The sequence below is a fragment of the Chlamydotis macqueenii genome, chromosome 12 (genome assembly GCF_036417535.1).
Source record: "Chlamydotis macqueenii isolate bChlMac1 chromosome 12, bChlMac1.mat, whole genome shotgun sequence".
Lineage (NCBI taxonomy): Eukaryota > Metazoa > Chordata > Aves > Otidiformes > Otididae > Chlamydotis > Chlamydotis macqueenii.
Window position 1 is genome coordinate 8,137,673 of NC_141567.1, and position 26,611 is coordinate 8,164,283.

The following is a 26,611-nucleotide window of genomic DNA, read 5'->3' on the forward strand; positions in this document are numbered from 1 at the left end:
TGAAAATTGGTTCCTTCACCGGTTGATTAAACTTAGTGATAAGCGAATGCCTTGGGCTTGGACAGCTGATATGTCTCAGCAGAAATCTGATGAGCTTTTTTCTCCTTCTCAAAGCAGTTAACGCCACTTGGCAACTGCCTATCACAAAGAAAACCTTCTGAATCAGATCAAGACCATAGGTCAACCCTTTCTCAGGTAGCTGATAGAAATCATCCTCAAAGCCAAACATTCATGTTGTAATCAGAAATAAACCAGCCTTAGCCCAAGCATCAGGCTAGAAACCACCACTCCTTGGCCTGAAAAACCCTTCCTTGTGGTGGATGGCCCAGCGACAAATACCTACTCCAGTGTGCTTCAAACTCTGCACATCCCAGCTTCCCCTGTAGCTGAGGAAAGGTGAGAAACACGCTGTCCCCCCGGGGGAGGCTGCCATCCCGGACAGATTGGGCAGTGCAGACAGGAACAACGGGAGGGTGCAAGACAACGGGACAGCGCAAGTACAGATCATGGAAGAAAAGGCTGGAAAGGCATTCCTGACTCACTGAGTCCATCCCTGGAGACAAGTGCAGGATTAGCTTCTGCCCTAAACCCCAGCATTTTTATCTAGTTGCTTCCTGAACTTCCTTAATGACAGGCCCTCAACAATCTACCTCTAGCAAATTATTCCATTGTCTAAATGATGACCCTACTGGAAAAAAAGCATTTTGAGGTCAAATCTAAATTGCCTGTTATTTCCTCTTCCATATTTTATGTACTTATCAGTCAGTCTTTCAGTTTCCTTTTTTCTAGGTTCCTGTATTAAGTTTCTTTAATCTAACACCAGAGGTCACAGCCTGTAGACTTTGTCATCTCTTTGGATTACCTTTAATTTATCAAGGTCTTCAAAAAAGAGAGAGAAAAAATAGGAAGGAAGTAAGAATGGGATGACTTCAGAGAGCCATCCCAAAGCATATGACCATGTGCTGCAGTATCACAGAGAGCTCTGTGTGCATGGATGTCTGACTACAGGCACGGCTGGGACTGAAAAGGAGTGGGGGCATTGTTTCAGGAATGCCTGGTTGACATCTGTGTGCATGTTTCAATGAGGGAACAACCAAGGGAGTGAGCCCAAGAGCTCCAAAACGGATTTACTGTAACATTTCCTAGTCTCCCTTTGCTCTGAGCATCAGACTGCTGCTGGAGCTGCCTTACCCTGTAGTAATCAGTGCTGTAGACATCTCTTGACATCCCAAAGTCTCCAATCTTCACCAGTAGGTTGGCTCCGACCAAGCAGTTCCTGGTGGCCAGGTCTCTATGGACAAAGTGCTGGGAGGCAAGGTACACCATTCCAGAGGCGATCTGGCTAGCGATGTGGAGCATCTGGGATAGCCCTAGCTCCCCTTTGGCTTGTCGAGGCTGCCCATCCACGAGGATCATAGCATCTGGGCCATGTGCCCTATAGGGAGGAAGAAGCAAAAAGCATAGAGTTGGGTCTCAAAAGTGACCAGGAGATAGGAATCCCACACGGTCGCTGTTCCTGCTGGGCTGGGGACTAGCCCTCGACTGCACTGTGAGGATGTACACACAGCTCCAGTGGAAAGGAGAAAAAAGAAAAGCTTAAGAGAACAGGAGTTTGGGGAACACTTGGTGGGTGAGTGGGTGCCATACATCCCTCTCCTATCCTTACTTTACTGCAAGCAACCTCTTATGGTCACAGATGGAGACAGACTGCCAGGACAGAGGGGCCATAGGCTTGATGCAACATGGACATTCTTCTCTGGCAAGACCTATGCAAAACTAACAAGCCTCCAGATATTTAGCTGTTCACTCCTGTTAATTCTTACACCTTGAAAATGTTCTCAGAGGTTGAGATACCACCTCTTTTCTTCCATAGCCATGGAAGAAACTAGTTACCTAGTTTCTTAGGTTTCTTACCTAGGAAGAAGCCTGCTACCTAGTCTCTTTATTAATCCCAAACAGCCTCCTCTATTTCCTCCAAACACCATATCACCAAACAACCTCCCCCTGGATTGATATCAATGCAGCCAGAGGTCACAGAAGAGGTTTCAGAGGAACACCAGCAGCTTCATCCCTGGAAAATACCTTTTATACTGTAAGCTATCCCAGACGCAACGCAGGTACTGTGAAAACACCAGCACAGGTGCAAAAGTTAGACCAGGATGTCAGCAGATTCAGACAACATCCTAGGCAACAAAAGTAAATATTTTGCTGAACCAAGTGCATTGTAAATGCAGGACTTAAGGTCAGTCGCATCCTGTCCTGTCCCCTTTTTAGTCCCCTTCCTTGCTGTGCACCAAGCCTGTCTTTGCTGTGCTCCTTCTGTGATGTCTCGTCCCCTGGTAGAGCTCACCCTGTGGTAGCCTGTGTGAAGGTGGAATAAAAAAAGGCCTCATATTCAGGGAAAAACAAGAGATTTTGCTGTCACCTTCCTCCGTGTGACTAAGGTACGGTACAGCATTTCTTCCGAGGCTTTCACACTGTTCTTTTTGAAATTATTCTGGGCATTTCACCCCTGTCATCAGCAGTAACCCCATAGAGAGAGAGCAAATTGAAATTGCACTGTTGTGGTTTAACACCAGCCACCTTTCCCTCCTTCTCAACACAGGACTGAACAAACCACAACAATATCCAAACTGTTTCCATACTTCGCCTCTGTTTTCTAATTGCTCCATTGGGATTAGCATCCAGGTGTTTGGGGTTCAACTAATACTTTTTCAAATGCCCCCCTCTTCAGCTACCTTCTGCCCTGCTCCTGGGAACATGGCTCTGAAGGTCCCCTCCTGGTAGAAAGGACAGCTGGAAGAGGAGAGGAACTCCAGAAACGAGTGCTGAGGAGTCAGGAGTGGTTTTGGGGAGCCACGAGTGGGTGATGCTGCAGTGGGAGTGGGATGAGCTGGCTGGGAGACGCATCTCTGCCAGACGCATCTCTGCCAGACGCATCTCTGAGGCTGGTGGGCACGGTGGGAGCAGCAGCGCCCCGAAAGAACTGCTGAGGACAAGGAGGAGCTGCAGAAGAATGTATGCAGAAATGACTGCTTGATGTCTTATTTAATCAGCCCAGAGATGGGTTTACCCCAGGAAATTAACTGGTGGTGACAACAGATGTCGACAGCAGGTGACGCTGAGCCGGGGCTGAGCAGGTTAGCTAAAAACAGCAAAGCAGGACAAACAATAGCTTCTGAAACTGTGCTGGACAGTTTGTACCTGTCATGCCTTGCAGTTACACCATATTTAGCTGCAGCTGCTACCTGTTGTCATCAAATGTAAACATTCCTAGGTGAGAAGTGAAGGATATATTACTACCTCATTACCGCCACCTTTTTCAAATACACTAATGGCTCCTAAAGAAATGTCTGTCTGAAGGGAACAGATGATGTTTAAAAAATGGTCAGCCAACACCTTTACTGCACTGGCTCTTTGTGCATCCTACTATATAGGACAAACACTTCTCTCCCTTCCTTTCTCTGTCCCACATGGTCCAGAAGAAAGAAATATCAACACATTTGAGATTAACAGGAAGGATATTAGCACATTTAGTTTTGTCAAGAAGTCTACAGGGAACATGAGAAGGATCTGCCCATCTTTTCTTGGAGAAAGGGGTTTAATTCAACCTTACAGAGAGTCCATAAGATTGAGTCTATCCCCTGTTAAAGAACTGTTGGGTTGGGTGTTTTTTTTTCATTATGGAGTGATGGAGGCTTTTGTCAACGTAGGGAAGAAAATCACCCCTCTGGCTTCCTCTGCTGAAATTCCTCTCTCTGTCCCAAGACAGTCCGACTGTGGGGCTGACACAAAAACCTCATAATTTTGCAACTTTTCTAACAAAACCTATTGCCTGTCTGAGTTAACAGCAAATGCCAACAACTTACTATAGACCACAACCAGGGTCTGTAATGGCAACATGCAAATAACCCTACTTCAGATTTGCTGCTGCCACAGGCAGAAAACAAAAGCTAGAAAACTAGAGACAGAAGGAAAGGGAGGAAGCAATGGAGATTTTCAGTGAGCAGAGGGGGAGGGCGGTTGCTGCACACCCCTGAGCAGCGGGTCTGTGTGCTGGGGACCACCCAGCCTGGCAACGCACACAACCTGGGTCCAGCCTCCAGCCCCCGCATACACCAGCCCCACGGACGCCATGCTCCCTGGAGAGCAGCGTCTGTATTTCTCTGTGGCAGGATCTCTTCAGTATCCCTTTTCCATCAGTCAGGACACCACGGTTGCAGTCTCCCCTGGTGCGGAGAGCAAGGCGAGCTGTTGCACCACCAGCGATGGTCTTACAGGCAGGGCCTTGGGAAGTGCGTAGAGCCATCCCAACACATGCCACCTCTAGCTCAGCTGGTAGGTGTTGATCCTAGTGTTTCCTCCCTTGCCACATCAGTGAATTTTACAGACCAGTAAAATTCTCTCTTTTCAGAGAAGCCCACAAAGGTCTAACAACACATAGAGGAATTTATTTATTGTGCTTTTCTCTAGGAAACTGGGTCTAGAGTGAGCCTCTTCCATTTTACTGCTTTTCCAATTTCTGCAGTTAAACTGAGAAAAGTCCTTCTGAGAGTCTCTTACAGACTCCCAGTGCTCCTGACCTCCAGTGCCTGCAAGAAACTCTCTCCTGCTGTGGGCTGGGTGAATGATGCCACAATAAAAAATGCTGCTCACTAGGGATGCCAGGAACTCCTGCACCACCGACCTTCTCTGACCCCCCTGCAGCCCCCATCTCTCACCATCACCACTGTGAGGACAACAGGTAGCTGACCTGACAAACAAAGCCCAAGACTCTCTTTCCATATGCCCCCTCAGACGTTTTGTTGATGATAAGTTTTCTCGTCCCAAAAGCCAGCTTCCTTTGGGACACAATGAGATTTCACTGCAAATCACACACCAACATGAAGACAAGGGAGCTTGTAGCTGCTTGCTTCATAGTTGTATGAGGAGATGTTGGCAGCTAAATGGAGCCGGAAGATGTGAGGCTGCAATCTCAGGGACCACACATCCGGAAAGATTCTTTTCCTCCATAAAGGCCAAAGATAATACAACAATGAGCTTCTGCCAGGGCATGAATGTTTCTCAGAGATGTTCTAGGGCAGGGTTGGGACATGGAGGCAAGGGGGTGAGTGGCTTCAGCATGATACCAGCCTCAGGAGCACACTGCCACATGAAGCAATTCCACAGAGCATTGGCAGTAGGCACGAGACATCCCTCTGAGACAGCGGGAGAGCTGGTTTTGGACTACACGTTTGGGAGGTCAATTAGAGCACTGAAGGAGCTATGCCTCAGCTGTAATGTTTACCTCCTCTAAGGAGAATAAGGTTGCTGGTTCTACCAGGAAAAAAGACGTGTCTATTTTCTGCTTTTCTTTGAGAAGCACTTCGAGAATGCAGTTTCTCACACTCTTTTTTAGATTGCCTTGCTCCAGTCACGAGGCTGAGGTGCCTCTCCAGTCTGCACTAAAACATGATTTCAGCCCACTGCATGGTTTCATACCAGTAGCAGAGTTCAGTTCGCTGCTGCTGGGAAATTGCTGAGCCCCTGCAAGACAGGGTACCACAAGAGACGGTCCCAGGGTAACCAAGGCTGCGCCCCCTTGAACGTGGGTCTGAGGAGCTCTGCAAAGCTAGCGTAGCATCAGCCTTCACTCATCCTACCTTGTCAAGAACGTCATCTAGCCAGAGCATGAGACAGGGACTGAGCTGTAAAATCATACTCAATCTATCCACAACTATGCCAAAATGAGATGGGAAACCAACACAGGGATGCTCCCAGCTCAGCCACTGCCCTGTGAGTGCCCTGAGGGAGCTGCAGGCAGGTTGACACTGCTTGGCAGATGAAAGAAAAAAAACTCTGGGGTCGTTCCTCCTTCTGGTGTAGGCTATTGCTTAGAAATGAAAACTCCAGGGAAAGACCTGTGTTTCCTGGTCAGAAATTGACTGTAATGGTGGAAAAATAATGACAGAGTATCGCAACCCCAGATCTAGACCTGCTGTGCTCAAGCGTCTTGTTCCTGCTGCAATCATGTTCACACTTAGCAGTCAAAACAGGAAAATATCAAGGGTCCAATTTTCTAAATACTGGGAAATAAAACCACTAATTATTTCAAGAGGTAAGTACCACTCCACTTGCACGCAAGTTTCAGAGCATAATTTCTGTATCATGGGAGAACAGCACCACAAACACCTTCCCACCGTTGCTCCCTGCCCCTCACCACTGACAGATTCAGGGCACACAAGTGATCTGCCTCATGCTGATGAAATGGTTGAATGATGATTGAGGGGGGGCTCTCCAGCAATTTGCATCTCCCTAGAGGCAGGGAAGGCAATTATGGCCCTTCGTCAGGCCTTGCCTAGCTTCTTGAGTAGCATGGTGCCACAGGTTAGGATATTTTGTACCTCAGTCAGCATCTCTGGCTGATGAGGCTTAGGGACCAAGGAGCAGTGATAGACTCCACAGGCACTGAGGCCCTTCCAGCATTTCTGAGCTCTTTTCTCAATATAGGAATGAGAACTAGAGGTCAGCAAACGCCCAGGATACCAATCAGACCAAGGACTCCTGGAAGTTTCTCAAAGGAATATTTTGGCTCTGGTGTTACTGAAGAAGGACCTGGGCGACGTGGGAAGTGATGGCTAGTGGCCTTCCACAGCTTCAACAGGACACGGCTTTGCTGGGTACATGGGACTCTGAGCTGCTGACAGCTATACCTTCATGTCTTACCCCCGCAGCACAGAGAGGGACTGCAGCCACAGACTTGCTGAGGTAGGGGGAAAAATTCTGGTTTCCATAGCTCACAGAGACCATCCCTAGGACTACCTAAGAGGAAATGTCAGGGTAGGGCTAATAAAGCACCAAATCTGGTGAGGACCATCATCTCCTATAGGCTGTCCTTGGGACAACCAGCTCTCATTACACAGCCCACCAGCATCCACACGGTAGTGGTGTCACTGGTGCACCACAGATCTATAACAAGCCACACCAAGGCTGGGGAGCCGCTCTACAGCATCTCCTGTGCTCTCCTTCACACGTACCTGAGGAACTTGTTCAGATCCCCGTGCTTCATGTACTCGAAGACCATGATGAGCGGGTCACCGTCACCACACACGCCGTAAAACTTGACAATGTGCTCATGCTGCAGGTTGGTAAGCAGCTCTGCCTCCCTTTGGAAATCCTTGCGGGCTGCCAAGGTGGGGTCTTTCAGCGCCTGAAAGAAGGGGCACAGATACACACAGGGTGGGCTCAGGTTGGGGCAAAGCCAGAACAAACTGGTCACAGCATTGCAGAGGAGCTGATGAGGAAGGGAAGGGAGAGAAACCACTGCTGCTGGCCCAGTTGCACTGGGAGGGCTGGTGGTAGGTGCCAGTGGCACCACCTTGGCATTTCGTTCATGTAGCTACCAGCCCAGCGGGTTTCCCATTTCCCAGGCAGCAGCAAACATGCCTCAGAGGGTAATAGCATCCAATTATTCCCAGCCTGGGCAGGATTTGTACTGGTGACCTAGGGGTGAATGGCTTCATATCTCATTATTATTAAATTCCTGAGCCAGCCAGTCCTTGCTATCTGTCTTTTATTTTGAAATAGCCGACTACACTGCCTTTATTCAGAAGATGGATTTGCCTGGCTGTGCAGTTATTGTGTGGATTTTTCAAACTCCTTCTGAAGAAGGACACTGTCAAGTCTTTTCTCATAATTTTTAAAATCATGTTTTTATTCCCTGCTGTTTATAACAGCTCCCTTGGCAGACTGATGCTGGAATCTGTATCCTTATTGAGAATAGCTCATCTCCCACATTGCCATGGCAGGGTAGCTTGCAGGCTCCAGGCTGTGTGAACCAACCCAATGTCATAGAGTTGCTATGAAGATGTTGCTGTTGGTGCAGCCGGTGATTGAGAAGGGTTCCCCAAGGTTGGAGGCCACTTGTTTGTGCATTATCATGCAGTTGCATTGGAGAACTAGTTTGAAAGTGGCATGTTGTCATCCCAGGGTCTCAAGAGAGGGCTCTTCCATGAGTGCTCAGTATAAAAGTTGAAGTCCAGAGCATTCAACAAGATGAGATGGCCAGGAGAATCAGCAAATCATCTTTGCAAACATTGAAGGAAATGAAGAAGCAAGTGTGGTTTTAAGTTGCTGAGTCTCAGTCATATTCCCTTTATCCTCCACGTGCCAGGACTGTTTGGTACTGGTTCAGATTTTAACTGTGCAGCCTAACAGGAGTCGAAAAGGATTCAAGGCAACATGTTCCACTTATATCCAGATTCACTCTGACGTGCACCGGTTCCTCCTCAGCAGTGAGAGACACTAGGTAGCTCTCCCCTTACCTATGCACAAATATACCGGCTGCCTTTTTCCCGTACTGACAGGACAGGTGGCATCGGTAGGTGCAGGCTCCAATTTATGTGCAAAAAGGGATGTTAAGCTTCAGAAAGCTGTGCATAGAAGAAGGAGTCAAGCAATTTGCTAATGCACCTCTGCAAGGGTGGGTGCAATGCCACAGACAGTGAAGTGGTCAGTCCTCCAGAGCAGCTGCTTTTCCCCTTGGAGCAGATCTGCTGCGAGGTTTTTTTCCCAAGCCTTATGATGCTGCCTCATCAACTTCTTCTGCTCCCAAACTGCTAGCCACATGGCATAGTTTTATTTTAATTCTATGTCCTCTGGGACAGCTTCACTAGAGATATTTAGATGGATGTTAGTTACACGGTGCAGATGGCAAAGCATCCATCCTTATCTCAGGCACCCAATTACTTTTAGTCATTTAATATCATCATAATGTTGATGCTACACTATTTTTCCCCAGGAAAACAGTCCCCTCCCCCATCACTCTTTTCTCTTTCTTTTTTCATGTAATATTTCAAGCTGCAGTGAGTTTAGATTTTCTCTTCTTCGCACAGAACCATTTCCACAAGGTGTTAGGACTAAGTTTCTAAATATCACATGCTAAAAAAAAATATATATTAAAACAACTCACATTACTAAGGTTGTGCAGCCAAGTAAAATGAAGGAAACAGGAGCCGGAAGTGCTAGAACAGGGAAAGAAGACTAGAACAAGAGGAAGAGAAGGGATGTCTCAGCAAAACCACCAAAATTTCTCTCCTAGGAATGTCTGGCATGGACCGTACTTGTGCCTCCATCACACAATCCCTGCATGACATCTGGCAAGTCACTCAGCAGCTGCAGGTTGTAGCCATTGTCATGAAGTGCCAGTTGTTCCAGTATTACCTGGAAAATCCCCTCTCATGTGGTGTCAGGGCCAGCTCTGCACAAGTGTCTCACGCAGCAGGGCTCAATGCAAGTCTGGTTCCTGCTGTCCGTGGGGCTGGGCAGGCAGGTCAGGACCTCCATCCTCCACCTAAGTGGATCCTTTCAGCTCCGTTTCCCTGCCTCTTCATCTGGCCTCTCCAAAACGGTGATGAGACACCCCCAGCACTTTGCTGGGAGGCTGTGAAAATGAACTCGCTCCCATCCAGGGAGCTCTCCGGCACAGGAAGCATAATCACAACGAAGTCCTCCATAGAGAAATGAAAAATATGTGCGCAGAGGACATGCCTCGGATACCAGTCCCTCCAGCATCTCTAGTACTTGACTTTTTAACCCCAACACTCTTTTGCCGCACACAGTTTCTGTGCATTTCTTAGGATGTTTTTAGAAGCAAGCTGAATAAAACAGGAAGCTTGTCCACGCCATCACATCAAACCTCAGCTATCTGCCGGGCTGCAACCTTTAGATCCGCTGAAAATCCAAGTCCATTTAACCAAGTAACACAGCCTTTTTCTTTGATGCTGGGAGGGAGCCCCTGAGGGCACGGCTGAGGCGGCTCAGCTGCCCTGACCAATGTGTCCTGCTGCTGCCCTGAGCTGCAGTGAGTGCGGGGAGTTCTCAGCCTCTGTCAGGAGCACGAGCTCTTCAGGAAATGCAGCCACATCGCAACTTAATATTTAAAGTGATTTTGCTTCTCTCCTCTCCTCCCCTTCTTTCCTCCCTCCTCAAGAGTTATGATATGGCCCAAATTAGAGGGATTTTTCCCAGTACCCCACCCCCAAAAGCTGGCAAGAAGCCAGATTTCCGGGCCCTGCTCCGAAGCTGGATCTGTATGATCTTGCAGGATGAAAGACACTCTGGAGATGTAAGCTCATAGTAGCAATTAACAGAAACAAGTTCAGATGTTGTTGCTGCCTACATGCAAATGAAACTCAACAGAGACTTGAAAGACGGGACCAGATAAGGGATGGCTGACACGGACAGGCAGCTACCAGCCACATAATCAGGCAATTAATGATACGGGTGGCTGTGCTACCGTGGCTTTAACCAGTCCCAGAGGTGAAAGGTGCAATCTTGCAGTTCATGGCCGGAGCATAAGGGGACAAATGAGCTTAAAAATAAAAAGGTTTGAACTGCCAATGATTAAAACAACTCTCAAGTAACTGGATGCCTCCAGCATCCTGGAGAGAGTGCTGGAACCTTTCTCCCCATAGAGCATGGGTTCAAATGCAGATCTTTTTCCAAGGAGTTAGGAGGGCATCAATTAACTCTTGGGGATGAGACTATGTGTGTCTGCGAACTGGTGCCACTCGAGAGGAGAGCAGATCTCTGCGAAGTGGTCTCCTCTGCCCAGAGCCACACTGGTGGGGCACAGCTCACATGAGGATGCTCCCAAGGATGCAAAGAGCACAGCACAAGCCAAGCAGAACTTGCATTGGTTCAAAATCACCAAACCACGAGCACTCTGTGGCCAGCCAAGCAGGAGCTGAGTGGAGAGGAACTAGGTTGCTTCGCCCATCTTGCAGCATATCAATCCCAGCAAATTAGTTTGTCATGTTTAGCTCTTAAGTGCTCATTTTTGCTGAGGTTTGGTTTTTTTTTTTTAATTTCAGCTTCTGTGTGTTGCACAAAGAGATAAAAATCCAGAAAGAGAAGGGCCCTGCTCCCTCGCGGAGAGAAGGTGGGCTGCTCCCCAGCTGCATGGGAGCTCACGGCTTCCAGACCAGCCCCAGCTTCTCCTCCCTGTCTGTCTGCCGGCTGCGTCAGCAGGAAGAGAGGCTTTGGCACTGGCGAGAATAGACAACCTTGAAGCAAAAGACTGAAACTTTGTGTGACTAAGTGGATTTACCACAATCCCCGGCATCAGATAAATCTCTCCACCCCTGGCCCCCAGCCCTCCCCTCCTTCTCTTTCCCACGCAGGCTCATCCAGTCGCGCTTTGCCAGCCAGCCCCTGCCCGGCTCCCTGCCATTCGCCCTTGGGTTTTACCTTCACTGCCACCAGCATTTTGTCGTTGGTGGGACTGAGGTTGTAACACTCGGCCAAGAAGACCTTCCCAAAGGCACCTTCTCCCAGCTCCCTCTTCAAAACGATGTCTCTCCTCTTAATATGCTGGACATCTGTTGGAGGGAGGGGAGGAAGAGGGAGAGGGTTGAGGGAAGAATGAATGAGGATTAATCCAGGGAATGGAAAACAACTAATTCAATTTTCTAGCAAGCTGCAAAGGATCTGAAATTGCTTTGCAAAAATATCTACAGGGATCTTTTTACCCACCCACGGAACGCAGCCATCTCTGGGACAGAGCTACTCTCATGCAAAACATCTGTGAGAAAAGTACTTAAGGTTTATCATGTTTTCACTGCAAGCTCATGGCAAGCTTGTCCTCAGGGAGAGGAACCTTTGGGGCAAAATCTGCTAAAAAGGCCTGAATCTCTTTGGAATGATACTGGAAATAATTCATCTCCTGTGAGGCATTGCAAAGGTCACATACTTCTGATGCTAGGCCAGGAGAGATTAGAAGGTCCTGTTGAGTTTTGCATTTCAAATGCGATCAGTTTAAACCCAAACTGGGGCAGATTTTTGAGGCTGGGCCTTGGCAAGTCAAAGCGTTCCCAAGGGGAGGAGGACCACTGACCCCCACGTACCTTAGGGCACGCGCAGGAGCTGGCTGGAAGTGCTGAGCGCTGCCTTTGCTCTGACCATGCAGCCATCTCCTGCATGCCTGTTCCTTCAGAAACAGAGTCATCTCAGGATAAAGTCACCGGCACAACAGACAAACCCAACCCGTTAGTTTCAATGATCCTTTCCACTGACATTTAGGATGGTGGGGACTGACAGAGAATAGCAACAAAGGTTTCAGGAAGAATCAGAAGAGCAATAGCTATTCATTTAACAAAGGTACAGAGGACTATGAAGATTGGTCTGCTCAGCTAACAGGGTCATTCATAAGGGCCAGATCTATCCAGGTACTAGGCACCTAGAAGGGCAGATAACTAGCAGGGTCTCCCCAAATGCTGGGTCATGATTAAATGTCACTGGTTGCTGGGAGAGCTTGAGGGTCTCCATACTCTCCTTTGGGGACAACACTAGGACATAGCTACTTTCTGTGAAAGCTTTAAGCACCTTTCTGGCATCACAGTGCCCGCACAGCTCCACTGGCAATACAGAGAGAAGCGTTGTCCGGAGGCACAGTACCCAAGCCTCATCTCTCTAAACTGCTCTTCACTGGAGCTTGCTGCCTCCCTTGAAAGCTGTGGTAGCACAGATCACCCCTGGCTTCACAGGGCAATGAGAGGTATACACTCTTCTCCAGTGCCTGGTGAGCAAAAGCTGATGCATCAGAGGTCTTCTCAAGCAGAGGCATTAGATGGGACAATGCCTTCTTTCTGCTCCTATGCTGGGGCATTCATAGCTTGGCCGTGCATCTGTTTGCTCACAAACTGAACTGCTTTTGAGTCTTCTGCATCTCTTCCATGTGCCACAGGAGCTGCACAGGTAGGCATCCATTAGCTCAGACACATTTCCCTGGGGGCACTGCAGCTGCAGGAGGTGGAATTGACTAACAGCGGGTTTCAAACCAGCTACAGGGAAGCATCACTACAGTGCTCACAAACCACCACCAGCTTTTACCACCCAGGTGCCCGAGTAGGCACCTGCATTGACCCAAGGGAGCATATGGCGCACAACAACATGGGCACCACTTAATGCATCGAAATGCCAATGGATTGGAAGACCAACGGCCTAGTGGCTTTTGTACAACTAAGCTTTTTAATTAGGAGCTCACAGGCATGTTTAAGGAGCTGCCCTTTTGCTTGTTTGGGAAGATGGATGCTGTGAGACTGCATAAGCAACAGGCCTTGTAATGAACGATGTCTCTATAGAGAATTCCTGTTGACCTTTTCATTAATTGTTCAATAGACTGAAAACTGTTAGTTACCAATATCAATAATATTAGTAACATTAAGGCACAGGATGGTATGGTAGGCACATCCAAAATTACTCTGGTTTTAAACCTGCAGTGACAGCCAGGGAGAACAAATCACATGTGGACTTTGCCTTCTCCACCTGGTTTAGCTGACTGTTTAAGGAGTACCTTGAGAAATCTGAAATATTATGTGTTGAAATGTTAAGTGATGCACTTGGGTGAGGAAAGTCCTAACCTAGGAAAAGCTCAAATGGCACCAATTTACTTAATAGAGTAGAGGAAAAGGGTTTTTTTCTTCTTCTCTTAGCAAGCTTTTCTATAACACTCACCACCACAGTACCTAGGATTTACTGTATTGACAAACCACGTATTTGCATTCTTGGTCTCCTTAACAGCAGCAGTCAAGAATGCTGTGGGGAAACGATCTTGTATTAAGAAGAGCCCAAGGACACTTTAAAAAAACTCAGAATCCCATCAGAAATGTAGCAACTGCAGTCCAATTGCCCTATTTGGTGTGACATAAACTTAAAAAGAAAACGATCTCAGAATAACCAGCAATGCTATTTGGGATTATTTACACTTCCAATGAGTAAGTGGTAACACCATGAGAACCAAAGCAAACCTCTCTTTCTGAACTCCCCAGGGTCCTGCCCAAAATTTTTCAGCTCCAGATCTTTCCTCCCAACAACATCTTAATAAATGATCAGACATTTCTGAGAGCTGGCATCCAGACTGTGCAATTATGTCTACATTATTAAAATAATGTCCCATCTGTTGTCAAGACCAGATTTCACAGCAAGTTGTTAGGGTCACCTGAGAAGCTTCAGGGAAAATATATATGAAGAATTAAAGGAGAGATTGTGGCAGATAGAGTTGAACCGAGGGAAAAGCAATCCTTTTGAGGTGGTGGGCTCACGTAGCACTGCTGAATTTAAAGTCAGCTTGGATGGTTATTAAAAAAAAAAAAAAGGTTCATGAACTTCAGCAGTTTGACAGCAACTGGACAATCTTAATGTAGAGTCAGGAAAGTATTTTTGCTGATCACAATTTTTGTCAGCTTCGAATGGCCATAAATTTTGCTTCATAGTATTTTAAGCACAAATGGAATAATAAGCGAGTTATAATAAATGGCTTTTTCACATGCTATAGGCTTAAAATACTGAAGTTTACATCAAATTCCTCCATGCACAGTAAGATCAGCCCTATGATTAATTCTACATTACTATTAAATATGGGCAATGATAAACCGCCCTGGCAGTTTGCAAGCAGCTGCGTTATTGTGCTAACCTTGCATCTCTCTGCTCGTCTCTCCTGGCTGTAACTCATCAGGAAGGCCGAGTAGCCATGAAAGATGCTGTGCTGCAAGGGCACCTGGGAGGTTCATCTGCATAAATCTGTTTGCCTCCACCTGGAGAAAGCTGAGCCCTGTCTGATAAACAGCTGGTATTTATTTGTTTTAGGCAGGCAGCGGTGTGCTAATCTGTCTTGGCTGTGTTGCAGGCAGCCCTGCCGACAAGGTGTACGCAAACTGTCTTCCCATAAGTACTACTCTGGTTTTTTTTCCTCCCCCCTGTACCATTAACTTATAAAAACAAGCCAACAAGACAATTCAAAAGAAGAACCTGTGCAGGTTTCTGCCAGAGCAAGACCTGACAGGAGAATAACCAACTTGACAGCATGATGGGAACTCATTCAAGGCCATGCTGTATCTACAGGAAGGATGTGAGCGCACAACACTGAAGTAATTCCAGTTTTAAATGAAACATCTTGCAGTCCTTGTGTCGGGATTACTGTGTTGCTGCATGACACAGAAGGACAGCTGGGCAGATCCCCAATCTTCCTTCTTGTCCATCAAGATTTAACACAGAGAAGGTGTTTCAAGCTCTTAGCCTTGCTTTTGTTCTGAATAACACATGAACTGCATCAGAAGACACCCGACCTGCAACCAGTTGGAAATGCCCCATGACTTCAGTTCAGTGACAGTAGCATGTGGGCAAGCTGAGCATTAACAACAAGCTAAGTCTAGGCCACTGCACTCACCTTTACAAATTGCCTCCAGAGCAGAAAGCTTTCCTTTCCTCTGGAAGAGCCGAGGCAGAAGGGTTGCACCTTTGGACCTGCGATGGGATCTTACCTAACCTCCTCTGAACCTTTTGCAGGATGGCTGACTTGATCTGTGCTTAAAGTGCTCTCAGTGAGAAAAGTGGCTGTCTAAAAACAGCAACTTCTTCTTTTCTGTATCTGCTCCCATGTGTCCCCTGCTCATGTCTGCTCCTCTCCCCAACACAACATGTTCTAATTTGATAACCTTGCAAGCCCAGCACAGCCAGGGGATATAAGAGAAGAGGGAACAAGATTAATTTTGCTTTTCTCGTACATCAATCTACCATGTCCCAACAGGTCACTTTTGCAGTGGCCCTAGGACAGAGCCTGGGTAAGCCAGAACTTTTTTGCTTAAATCACTGGTTCAATGACTCTTCACCCATCTTTTACACTCATATTACAAAATCTCTCTTGCTCGTGACAAAGCATCCTGGTTTAGCCCCATTCAGCTAAAATACCACACAGTCGCTCACTCACCTCCCCCTTTCCCCCCCACCAACTTCACTGCCCCCCCGTGGGATGAGGAGGCAAATCAGGAAAGAAAAGAAGGCAAAACTCATAAGTTGAGATTAAAACAGTTTAAGAGAACAATAGAGATAGAAAACAAAACCAGGATATACTTAAGCACATAACTTACAGTACCATAGTGGATCCTGGTGCTCAGCTCCCTACAGAGTAACAAAACCTGCCCCTCAGCCCCATCCCCAATTTATACACTGAGCATGAGGTCACATGGTGTAGAACAGCCCTTGGGCCAATTTGGGTAAACTATCCCAGTGTTGGCTAGTTAGTAACCTATCCCAGCTGTGTCCCCCAGCCACAGGTGCCTCCAGCTCCAGCTCCTCTCCCAGCTCAGGTGAAAATTAACTCCATCCTCGCTGGAACCAAGACAAAGTCAAGGCAAAAAGACCCCAACTCAGCCTCCAAATCCCAGGTAGAGTATATAGATCTGGTAACAGACTGTATGCAATGAAAACACCCTTTTTCTAATAACCACCACATTTCAATCACATGAGCAGAAATTGGGAGTTGCATGGGTACATTTCATGAATCTAATTTTACAATTATTATCTCATTTCCAAATCAGTCCTGGGTGTCCGATGAAGAAGAGATGGGTTCAGTGACACGACAAATTCTGCATTTCAGATTCTCATCACAGCCAGCATCCTTAAAACCATGGTTTAATAATAGTCCTGAAACCTGGATGCACATGATCGTGTTTGGACACAGATGACTACAGTGGGAGGTAAATGGACACATCAAATTCCAAACAGAGTAAACCACGAGCAGTGCCAGTACTTAAGTTACAGCAAAATTCAAAATTATTTCTTAAGATGGATCATTTACACCAGGTCTGAAATTAATTCTTCACATTTCTTTCTTTCAAACTCCCAAACAACGGTCTGTCTGGTTGCTGTATTTCTAGTGGGTTTCCTGTCCTTGAACTCTTAATTCACGAACAACCTGTAGCTCACTGGGGAAACAGAGCAAAATTATAGAAATTTCTCCTTTTGTTTTGCCGCCTTCTTTATCGCATCTTTATCTTCTAGCCTAAAAAAGACCAATATCAATTTTCTATTGTTTTCTTCTTCTCCTCCACACACGTGGCCTTTTTCTCCCTAGAGCTAGGTCCTTTCCTGCACCTCTCTATCACCACCTGCTCCTCCCTCCCTTAGCTTTGTCACATCATGGCATTTCTTCTTTCTTTTTCTTCTCCATTTCTTGCTTCTCTTGCTGTTCAATCTGTTTCAAAACTGACTTCTTTTAGATGTGTTTCTAGGGTACCCTGACTTGAATCTGATCCTGGGCTCTTTGTGGTAATGGCCTTGATTTTCATAAGCTTCTAAAGCCTCATTTGCATCAACAGCACTCTATAAATGATAACAACAATGACATTTTTCAGTAGTGGCTGAGTCATTTGCTGTAACAACTAATTTATGCCAAAGAATTGTCTCTTTTTTTTTTCTTTATACGTAAGTTGTCCACAAAAAGGTAGTGAAGTTCTCAGTTAGTTAATATGATTCATTCACTTCTTTTTTGACTCACTGCTAAAATAATTCTTATGAATTAACCCTGCGTAGCTTCCCCGCTCCACAACAATTAAAATCAAATAAACAAAGCTTACAATTTAGACTTGAAATCCCATCATTAAGACATGTAACTACCAAACAGAGTGCCTTTCATGTCAGGCAGTCAATTGCAACCTGGATGTCAACCAAACATGTTGATGAGTTATCCGATGTACCTGATCAGAGCAAAGTGTGCAGATCGGGTGGGACAGATCAAAAAGCCTTGCCGCTGAAGGGCTGATAAGTCATTCTCTCAGAGACTTGTCTCATAGTGAGAGAAGATAATGCATCGGCTAGCTGCACAGTCTGAATCTCCCTCCTGGCCTGGTGCAAATCCATCAAAGTCAATGAAGGACATTGATTTCAATCATGGACTGCTGTGAAGCACACGTGAACAAAGGGAGAATCAGTACCATGTCATTTAGAAAAATGGAGACATAAACAGGCTGTTTCTTATCTCTGTATGGACTCCGAGTAGATAGCCCTCTGCTTCTGGTGGCTTCTCTCCCAGCTCTGACACAAGCCACCTCTGGGAAAAGGCCCGGACACACGCTTCGGCAGCTCGGCACCGTGCCCAGACACTGGTTCTTTGCCAAGTTTCTCTGTTAAGGCACCCTTCAAGGACTCAGATTCAAAAGAGTCATGATCATAAGCACCAAGCAGTTCTGACAGTCCTTTGAAAAAGACCTCAAATCATGGTGGTTTATGTAAAGAATATCTGAATCTCTGGGAACTTGGCAGAGCAAGCACAGTCCTTGGCTGAGTCACCTGGGCTCCAAAACGGGGGTGCATGAAGGTCCTTCCCACCCCATTCTTCGCAGGCCCTGTGGACAAGATCACCTCGCTCAGACCTTTCTCTTCATTCTGGGAGCATTATTTCAATCTTACTAATTCTGCGTGACAGCTCTCATAGCCATTTGTGTGTGTCCACACAGCAAAAATACATACAGAGATTTTCTCACATCTTCCATCCATCTCTCCTTTGGCCTTGACAGAAACAACCTGAAATGCAAAGGATGCTCTCCCTTTTACTGCGTTACCCTTTTATTTGCATCCCGTCTTGGGCTTTTCGATCTCCAGCAAACCAATACATGTCCTTAGCTTCACAGCCTCTCTTCAGACTGTTTCTCATCTCTTTTACCTTACCAAGATGCTGACAGCTTGCTTCCAGGCAGCCCCTGGTGCCTGACTGTATATTATCTTACCAAACACTCGTGATCGTACTCCTTCATAAAGACCTTAAAAGACAACTACTTTATGTTTCTGTAGTTCTTTGCATTTTCTTACTATCTTCTTAATTCCTTGGGAGCAGCTGCAAGGCACAAGCACAGATCCCAGATGTGAAGGAGGCATTATCACCCAGTTGACCCAGCGGACTCCAAGCTAATCCACTACATGCTGCTAAATGGACCTTGGTGAAACACAGCAGGCCTAGACACATTTAGATGGACAAGCTGGGCTAAAAAAAATTATCCAGGAATACCTATCTGCACCAGGAGCTGATGTTCACTGTAACTGAGCTCAAGAAAACAGGAGAACAGAAGAGCAACCTCTGCAAGCCAGATCTCGGATGCTTTGAAAATACCTTACATCCACCACTTCCAAGCACACCTCCAGCAATCAGGACATCACTAGCTCCTCTGGCTTTTGCTGTTGCAATACCAGGTGGAGAGGAAACCCTGTCCCAAAGGGCTGTCCTTCAGTTGCCAGCTAACTCCAGCCAGCCTCAATTCAAGGGAGAACAGCGTTTCTGCAAAACAGCCCTCAGGCTCCAGGCATTTCTGCAAAACAGCCCTCAGGCTCCACAGACTGATTTGATTAGCAGCACGGAGCAACTGGATTAACACCCGCTGAGCTGCCGGAACTTGAGCTGCTGCATCTCTGCTGCATCACCAGCTCCGAAACCAGCCACACAGCAACCACTGACAACGGCAGTCTATGTGTACAATGGTCTCAGAGATAAAGGTACGTGTAAAGGGAGACTGCGTGTGTCTGTGTGTGTAAAGGACCTGACAGAAAGGCAAAGCACAATCACCTCTTAAACCAACAACTCACCAGATGCAAGCCCAGAGCCTGCCAGACTCCCTCACCACATCACACTGAAAACCATTTGGAAGCAGGTGACATTACCTGGTGTGACATACCTGCGAAGTTTAAACCCAAACCAAAGCACACCCTCATTTTCTTAATGAAAAAAAATCTGGAAAATAATGTTAGAACATGCCTGGCACCACCCCACAAGCACTTTTTAAGCAAAAACTTCTGTCTCAGCTTAGACAATCTGACAGTCCTATAAAAACAAAACATGATTTCAAGCTCTTCTCATCCATTTCAGTCTCATAAATCTGTGTACTATCCACTTAGCAATTATTTTATGACAAGAGCAATATAAAGTTTCCCATGGCTACTGGGTGCTGAGCAGGCTCAGCTGGGGTGCACAACACCGCATCGTCCTGCAGAAGCACAACCATCCCGGGAAGATCCCAGAGCAAAGGAGCTACAGCCAGAGGAAGGCTCCTGCGCATCACCCCCAGCAAATATTTGACAATGACTACAGCAACAAAGACAGAAATCCTCCAGCACCTCCAGGCCCTTCACAGCAGCAGACTCTTGCCTTTAAGACAGCATCCACCTCCTCCTCTTTCTGCAGATTTGCGATTTACTGAAATTACTAAGCAAGAGCTCATCATATCAACAGGACCCTTCCTTGATCCGACAAGGTAAATCCCTTCACCTACGCTGTTGTCAATGGTTAAGATGTCCTTTAGTGCGGAGACCTGGGAAATTTCCCAAAAGAAATCTAATGCTCGCAAAGCTCCCTGCAGCTGCTGGGGCTGGGGTTACAGAGCAGGCACGCAGGTGTAAGCAGGTTCCCAGTTGTGCCCCAGCCCAGTCTCTGCCTCAGCCCAACCTGCTTGTGCCCAAGGCACATGTCGAGATCCCCTCAGGACAGACACCCTGGTCCCCCTTGCTGCTGTCACCCTTACAAAGCCTGGGTGCATGTTCACCCCATGTCCGCTCGTGCCTTCATATGCACCAGCTCCACAGGTGGCTCCCAGGGGAACACAAAACACTGCTGATGGGACCAAAACCTTCTTAACATTCCAAACAAAAGACTTAAAAACCAACTAATGATTCCCATCATCTCCTGCACCTTCTCAAATAATTTCTGGCTGACGCTAGGCTGCAAAGCCAAGCTACCTCTCCAACTTCAGCAGTTTGTCTCTTTAGACACCCAGCGCTAACTTCTCATCCCAAGAGGACATTGGGCTCTGCCTTTTGTATAGAAGGTTTAATGACACAACTGGGCTCTTCTGAGGAGGAAGACTAAGCCCATCAGGAGATAGGTACGAGAGAGACAGAGGGGGCTACAGAGGTCTTTGCATTGGGTGAAATGCCCAAGAGCCACATGGCAACGTATCATAAAAGGGACCTTACACAAAGCATCATCCTCACCAACTCACTGGTACTCGCTCCAGCAACTCTTGGAAACAGGGACTGGGATTCTTGGCAGGGTGGGAGGAAAAAAGGAAAGAGAGGGGAAGGGAGTCTTTCTGGTGTATTTTCTCTCCACCAGCCAGGCCTCTAGGTCCCCTGCTGCCAAAGTACTCAGAATAAAACATTAATTCAATACCACACATTTAATTACACATTATTTGAAAGTGAATTTATTTAACGGAGGAAAATAGTCTTCAGAGAGCATCTGCCTCCCTCAGACTCATGCGTCTGCAGAGAGGGGGCTTGGAGAAGAGATAGGAGGAATAATGGTTTGTTTTATATCAGCAGCTATTGCCATTCAGCTCATCCCTTCAAAAGGGGAGATTTTAAAGAGATAGAGTTGTGTTTTACAGGAACTTACTGGCTGATTTGATTTTCCAGCTAGTTTTCACTTGATTGGAAAGCGCTACTGCAGACAGATATCACTTGTCTTTCTTTTTGATTCTTTTTCTGAGGGAAGGGAGGGATTACTGGTGGAGGGATGGAGGAGGATTGGCTGCCCCTCGAGGGACTGCGCAGTAGTCAGATTTCAGGCTTAAGGCTTTAACAACGCAGTAATCAGACACTTAACAGCATCCTATTGCCGAGATGGATAATCACAAGAAAGCGGCAAGCGACCTAGTCTCAGCAGCAGCCTTGCAGCTTTGAGACTGTCTCCCAGCAGGAAGGCAGAGGCTTACCTTCTGTCCCCGAGGCCTCAGAGGCTCTTGGCTATCGGATCCCCCAGCCTCTGAGTTCACTGCCATGGCTCTGCCTGCTCCAGCGGGGCCAGAAGTCCGGCAGTGCCTGCTTTCAGGCACCGTCGAGCCTCCTATCTTCCCAGTCAAAGCTCCACCGCAGAGAGACGGGGACCGACTCTGGCACCAGGCACAGGCAGCAGCCCCTCCTTGGCTGCGTGTGAATCACACTGAGCTGTTGCAAGGCCAGAAAAGAGCTGCCGAGTCCTTTGCAGGAAGGAGTTTGGTAAACTCAGCCTGAGCTCTCACCTTTGCTGTCCTCTGGGTTTTGTCACCCCTGCAACGTCCCAGCAGGAGGATGTCACTCAGGGCTGGGTTAACTGGCTCATGCCATGACATAAGGCTCTCTCCCAACCCTCATCCCTGCACTCCTGCTCCTTAATTTGGCAGCAGCACCAAAAAAACTCCCTCATCTTTGCAACAGCCTCGATTAGACTGCAGTCCCCACACGGAGTGACAGGCAGACACAAAAGCGTGCCATGCATCACCGCTGCTAGCACCCAGTGCTCCCTCCAACAGGTAACAGGAAAGCTCAGCCCAGCTAGCACTTACCCCCACAGCAGAACATGTCTCTAGCCGATAGACATCCCACGGTCAAACTATTGCCCATTTTGGCCTCACCAGCTGGATCCTGCTGGTGCCATCCCAGTCCCAGCACTCAAACTCAGAGCCATGATGCAGTTTGCTTGTAAACCCAGGTAGATACTGCAGCACTGGGTTCAGGTCACAGTGTCAAGCATTTCCTTGCAATTTTGCGGATTTAGGGGGTTTTGATATTACTGTTTCAATGTTGTTCAGTCTCTGGCCTGATCCATGGTTTGAAGGATCTAGCCACAGGCATACGCTGCTTCTGCCTAGTCCGACCCTGCTGTTACTGTCTTCCTAACGGCTTTTGATCTTAGTGTGCCCCCACCATAAATGCTAAAAAATTCCAGATATTGAATATGTTCTGGGGACTATGTGACTACTAGAAGGCATTAAAGAAAGAAGTATACTTTGGAAGTGGTTCAAGTGCCAAACTACAGCTGTGGTCCCTATGCAGAACCCACTCTGAACAGAGTGAGAACTGGCCTCAAAGTTGGGTGCAAAATGAAGAAGTATTTTTAGAAGAAGTGCAGTTCCCTCCAGATGTGGGAGTGTGACAAGACTTCCAGAAAAATCTGTTGTGACAGAATTTCTGGACTGTCTCAAAGCAGGAAATTTGGTGAGAGGGCCTGGTCTTCTACATTTTCCAGGTGGAGCTCCAGGTAGGTTGGAAATGCTTCTGATTGCTCCCAGCCTCACCATCATCACAAGAGAAAAGGACAATTTTGGACAAAACAGAGCATCTTCCACTTTTTTTTTTTTCTTCTGTGATTTCCTGTGGGTACCTATGTCTTTTCTTGCCTCACACCCATTGTCCCACCAATAACTTCCTTTGGTGGTCATTAAAGGAGAGGCAGCCAGACTCATGGAACAAGAAAATTCCAGAAGTGAGGCCATATGGAGTAAAAACACGAGGTGTTGAAAGACAGATCTCAGGCTCAAGTTATGATTTCATTGGAAAGCCTCTCTCCAATTTGCCCAATTTCCATCTCTCCCATTCCTTCCCACCTTCTCCGACTCCCTTTCTCGCAGGACCAACACAGGAGGTGCACTTACGTCTATGGCTTGATGAGGTGTTCCCTCGGATTCATGTTTTCCTAACACCCCAAATGGACCTTGCTCCGTCTTTGTTTCTGCTTGAGGTTTCCTTGGCTTTCTCCCTGCTTGTTCCCTATCCCTTTTTTCATCTTGCCAACTTCTCCTGCAGAAGGAAACCCCTGAAGGAGGAGTAATGCGAGACAGCTCTGCCTGCTGGGCTCTAAAATTACTGTGGTTTGGGTGATTTCAGCAATTGTTATGAGGCAGCAAATTACGCAAAGAGGAATAAAGAAAAGGATGTATTGTACAAAGGAATTAGCTAAGCTGATGGGAAGAGCAGATGGTCCTCGTTTAGCTCTCCAGGTCTGTGCATAGTTGGGCCTTCCTGTACTCCTTTGGTCTAGATCTGAGTCACAAGTAGGATGCAATGAACTGGTGCTCCTGTGATGCCTCACACAAAGGGAAATCTACCTTTCCTCTCAGGTCTCCCTCACTGCTGAAAAATGAGCAGGGTAAAGGCAGGGCGGCTCTAGATGAGAGAAAGGATCCCACCAACACGTTGGGTCCATCCTGCAGAAAAGGACCTCATTGCTGAAAGGCAGCAGGTCAGCCATGTGTCGACTCCAGAGCTGCTCCGTGGTGGGATCTGACTCATTTCACAGACACTGGCTGAGTGGAGGCACTGTCATGCCAATACAACCTTCATCTCCTTGGCAGGAACTGAGCACTTTGAGGAGCAAGAGTTGAACCAGAAAAAGTTCTCCTTGGACAAAGCTTTGGAAATCCCTCATCATCAGGAGTTCAGGAACCACATGCTCTTGTTAGGACACCACCTTTCCTTCCCTGATGGTATTGCTTTATCATATCCCCGCCACGTCCTGTGTTCATTATGATTATAAATTGGAGTCCATCTTGGTTTATTGTCTCTGACACTCTCAGCATGGCAAGAACATGGAGTAATAAAACACCGTATATTTGTCCACTTGTCTGTCTGTCATCTTTCAGCGATGTCTCATGTCATTATAAGCCAGGAGGTTGGGGTGAATTTTCACAGAAGAACATCACAAACTTCACTGTGTGCCGGGGCGGGGGGAATTGTAGTTTTCTCCTGTGGCAAAACATCAGTGTCTGCACCAGGGGAAAAATACCCAGCTAATTCTTCTTAAGGGCCCTAGTGAGACTGGAGAAAACATTCTGCAGTGCTGGTAGCCTCAAAAGACAAGATTAATTGCAGATGGTGGAAAGGTGCATGTTCAGCTTTAACAGAGCTGTGTGTGAGGACTGGGTGATTGCTAAGTTGGTATTCGAGACACATGGGGAAGGCAACCTACTAGGATCTTCAGCTATGAAACCAAGATTTTATATATATACTTTTCTATACATATCAGATATGGCTGAACAGGTTAAATTTAAATGTGTATACTGCAGTTTTACAGCAAGAATGTACTGCTAGTGGAAAGACCCAAAATGAGCAAGATTGTTGAGAAAGGAGGGAAAAGGAAATAATGTTTTGCAGTTAGATGAGGATGAAGAGGCACAAAAAAAAAAGACCTACCAAAGCTGGCAATAGCAATTTATAGATGAATGTATGTGGGTGATGCTGCAGAGCAAGGAGTGGGGTATAATGGTGGAAATATCCCCTATATGGGATCAGCTGTTTCTCCTCACTACCCTAAGACAGGTCTCATTTCATTGGAAAATGTCTCAAACAGAAGTATATATGTTGCTTTCCTGAACTGTTTTAATTGGAGGGCCAGCATCAGATATTGGGATGGTAACATGGAAAAATCAGAAGCTAGTTTCCACTAATCTAATCCATCCGTCTGCCTGTAAATCCTGTTTCATCATTGTAATCCAAGCTTGGAAAGTTACCCCAAATTTGCTCTTATTATAAAGTTCACCTTCATGGCTTTTCTTTATCAGAGTTCAAATCAAGTCCCTTAACCTTTTCCCAGGGCAGAGATTTTTCAAGCAGGCAATGGACAAACCTACCCAGATGAATACCTGAGTGCAGATGAGCACCCAAAGTTCAAAACTTCACTCAGACTTTTTCCATTTACACAGCCAGGCTGCAATTCTGCCGCAAACAGAGCACACATCAAGTCATCCAAGGTCTCCAGACTAGAAACTGGAATTGTAGAGAAAGTGAGATAAAATTAAAAAATAATGAAGGAAAGAATAATTACTGAGCTGTTCAAAATCGCATCTTCATTTCTGGAAGGAGTTCAAGGAAGGAAAAGATTCCAATGCAGTCCAGCTTAATTCATTAATCCTTTCTTCACAGATAGCACTGTGTCTCCACTGCAGAAATTGCAGTCTCCCCGTGCCACGTCTCCTCCAGTGTGGGCATATTCCCAGTGCTGCTCACAGTATTGTAGAAGGTCCTCTTTCTCTCTCTGGTTCTCTTCTCTCACTTAGATTCCTCTCTCAAACACCTCCCAAATCAGGAGAGGCACTGGGCATGTGTGGGATGTCGGCCATAGACAGCGCTGGTGAAAAATCACTCACGTCCATGGTGTTACAGCAGGGACGACGGCTCCTGCTTTCCGTGTTTCCTTGTGGATCGTTAGCAGACCTTATGAAAGCCACAGATGATTAAGACTGACTGAGGACACATCACTTTCAAACTCTTTCCAATTGGAAACACTTTCAGCAATAGCTCCTTGCTGTCTCATGCTCTGAAGGCAGATTTCTAAGCAAGCTCTTATTTTAAATCCCTCTTCAGTGCTTCTACCTCTAGTCATTAATCTCTGATGCTGGTCCTTGTCAAATACTTGCTGAAAATCTCAGTGTACTATATCCACAGAACTTCCCTTATATATAGTGGCAGTTAGCTCCTTGGGGAATGCCAGCAGATTAGTTGAGTGTGACCTCCCACTACTTCAAGCCAACATAAGTCTGGCCTTCACAGAGCGTTGCTTTTGCAGGTGTTCTCCCACAACATCCATTAAAGTTTAAGATTTCCAAGAATTTCCCAGAGCAAATATTAGACTTACTGGTCTGTATCTTGTCCCCATTATATCCACCACATTCCAACTCTCATCCATCTGCCCCATTTTAGACAGGTGATTTAAAATGTCAGTGAAGAGCTCGGTGAGTCGTGTGCGTGCCCACAGTGGTGTACATTACAGGATGTGCTCTCCATCTGTAGAAGACGCTCACCTTGTCTCATGCCCTTGAACAGCTGGCCACCGATACAGGGAGATCTTTCTCTTCATCCTCTATAAAGTTGGATGCAATTTTGGCAGGTGAAAAATATTTGACAATCCTTCTCTCCTCTTATCGCTGATATAAGCTGGCTTTCATTCTCTGTCGCTAGTCTAAGTTCTCCATATATCACTCTCAAGATAAACACTTTCTCCTCCATATCCTCCATACCAGCTCACAGTTCTCCTCAAAAATCCAAACCCCTCCTT

The 26,611-nt window shown here is 46.7% G+C and overlaps 1 protein-coding gene across 4 annotated transcripts in view; it reads right to left on the bottom strand.

Moving 5' to 3' along the window:
• The window catches only part of NTRK3 (neurotrophic receptor tyrosine kinase 3), a 222,041-nt gene that overhangs the window by 39,083 nt on the left and 156,347 nt on the right, over nt 1–26,611 (bottom strand). For all 4 annotated transcript variants that reach the window (XM_086757138.1, XM_086757137.1, XM_086757141.1 and 1 more), the window contains 3 exons: nt 11,230–11,360; nt 7,017–7,189; nt 1,192–1,435 (listed from right to left, as the gene is read on the bottom strand). In XM_086757138.1, coding sequence (XP_086613264.1) covers nt 1,192–1,435; nt 7,017–7,189; nt 11,230–11,360 — 548 coding nt within the window. The remainder of the gene's footprint in view (nt 1–1,191; nt 1,436–7,016; nt 7,190–11,229; nt 11,361–26,611) is intronic.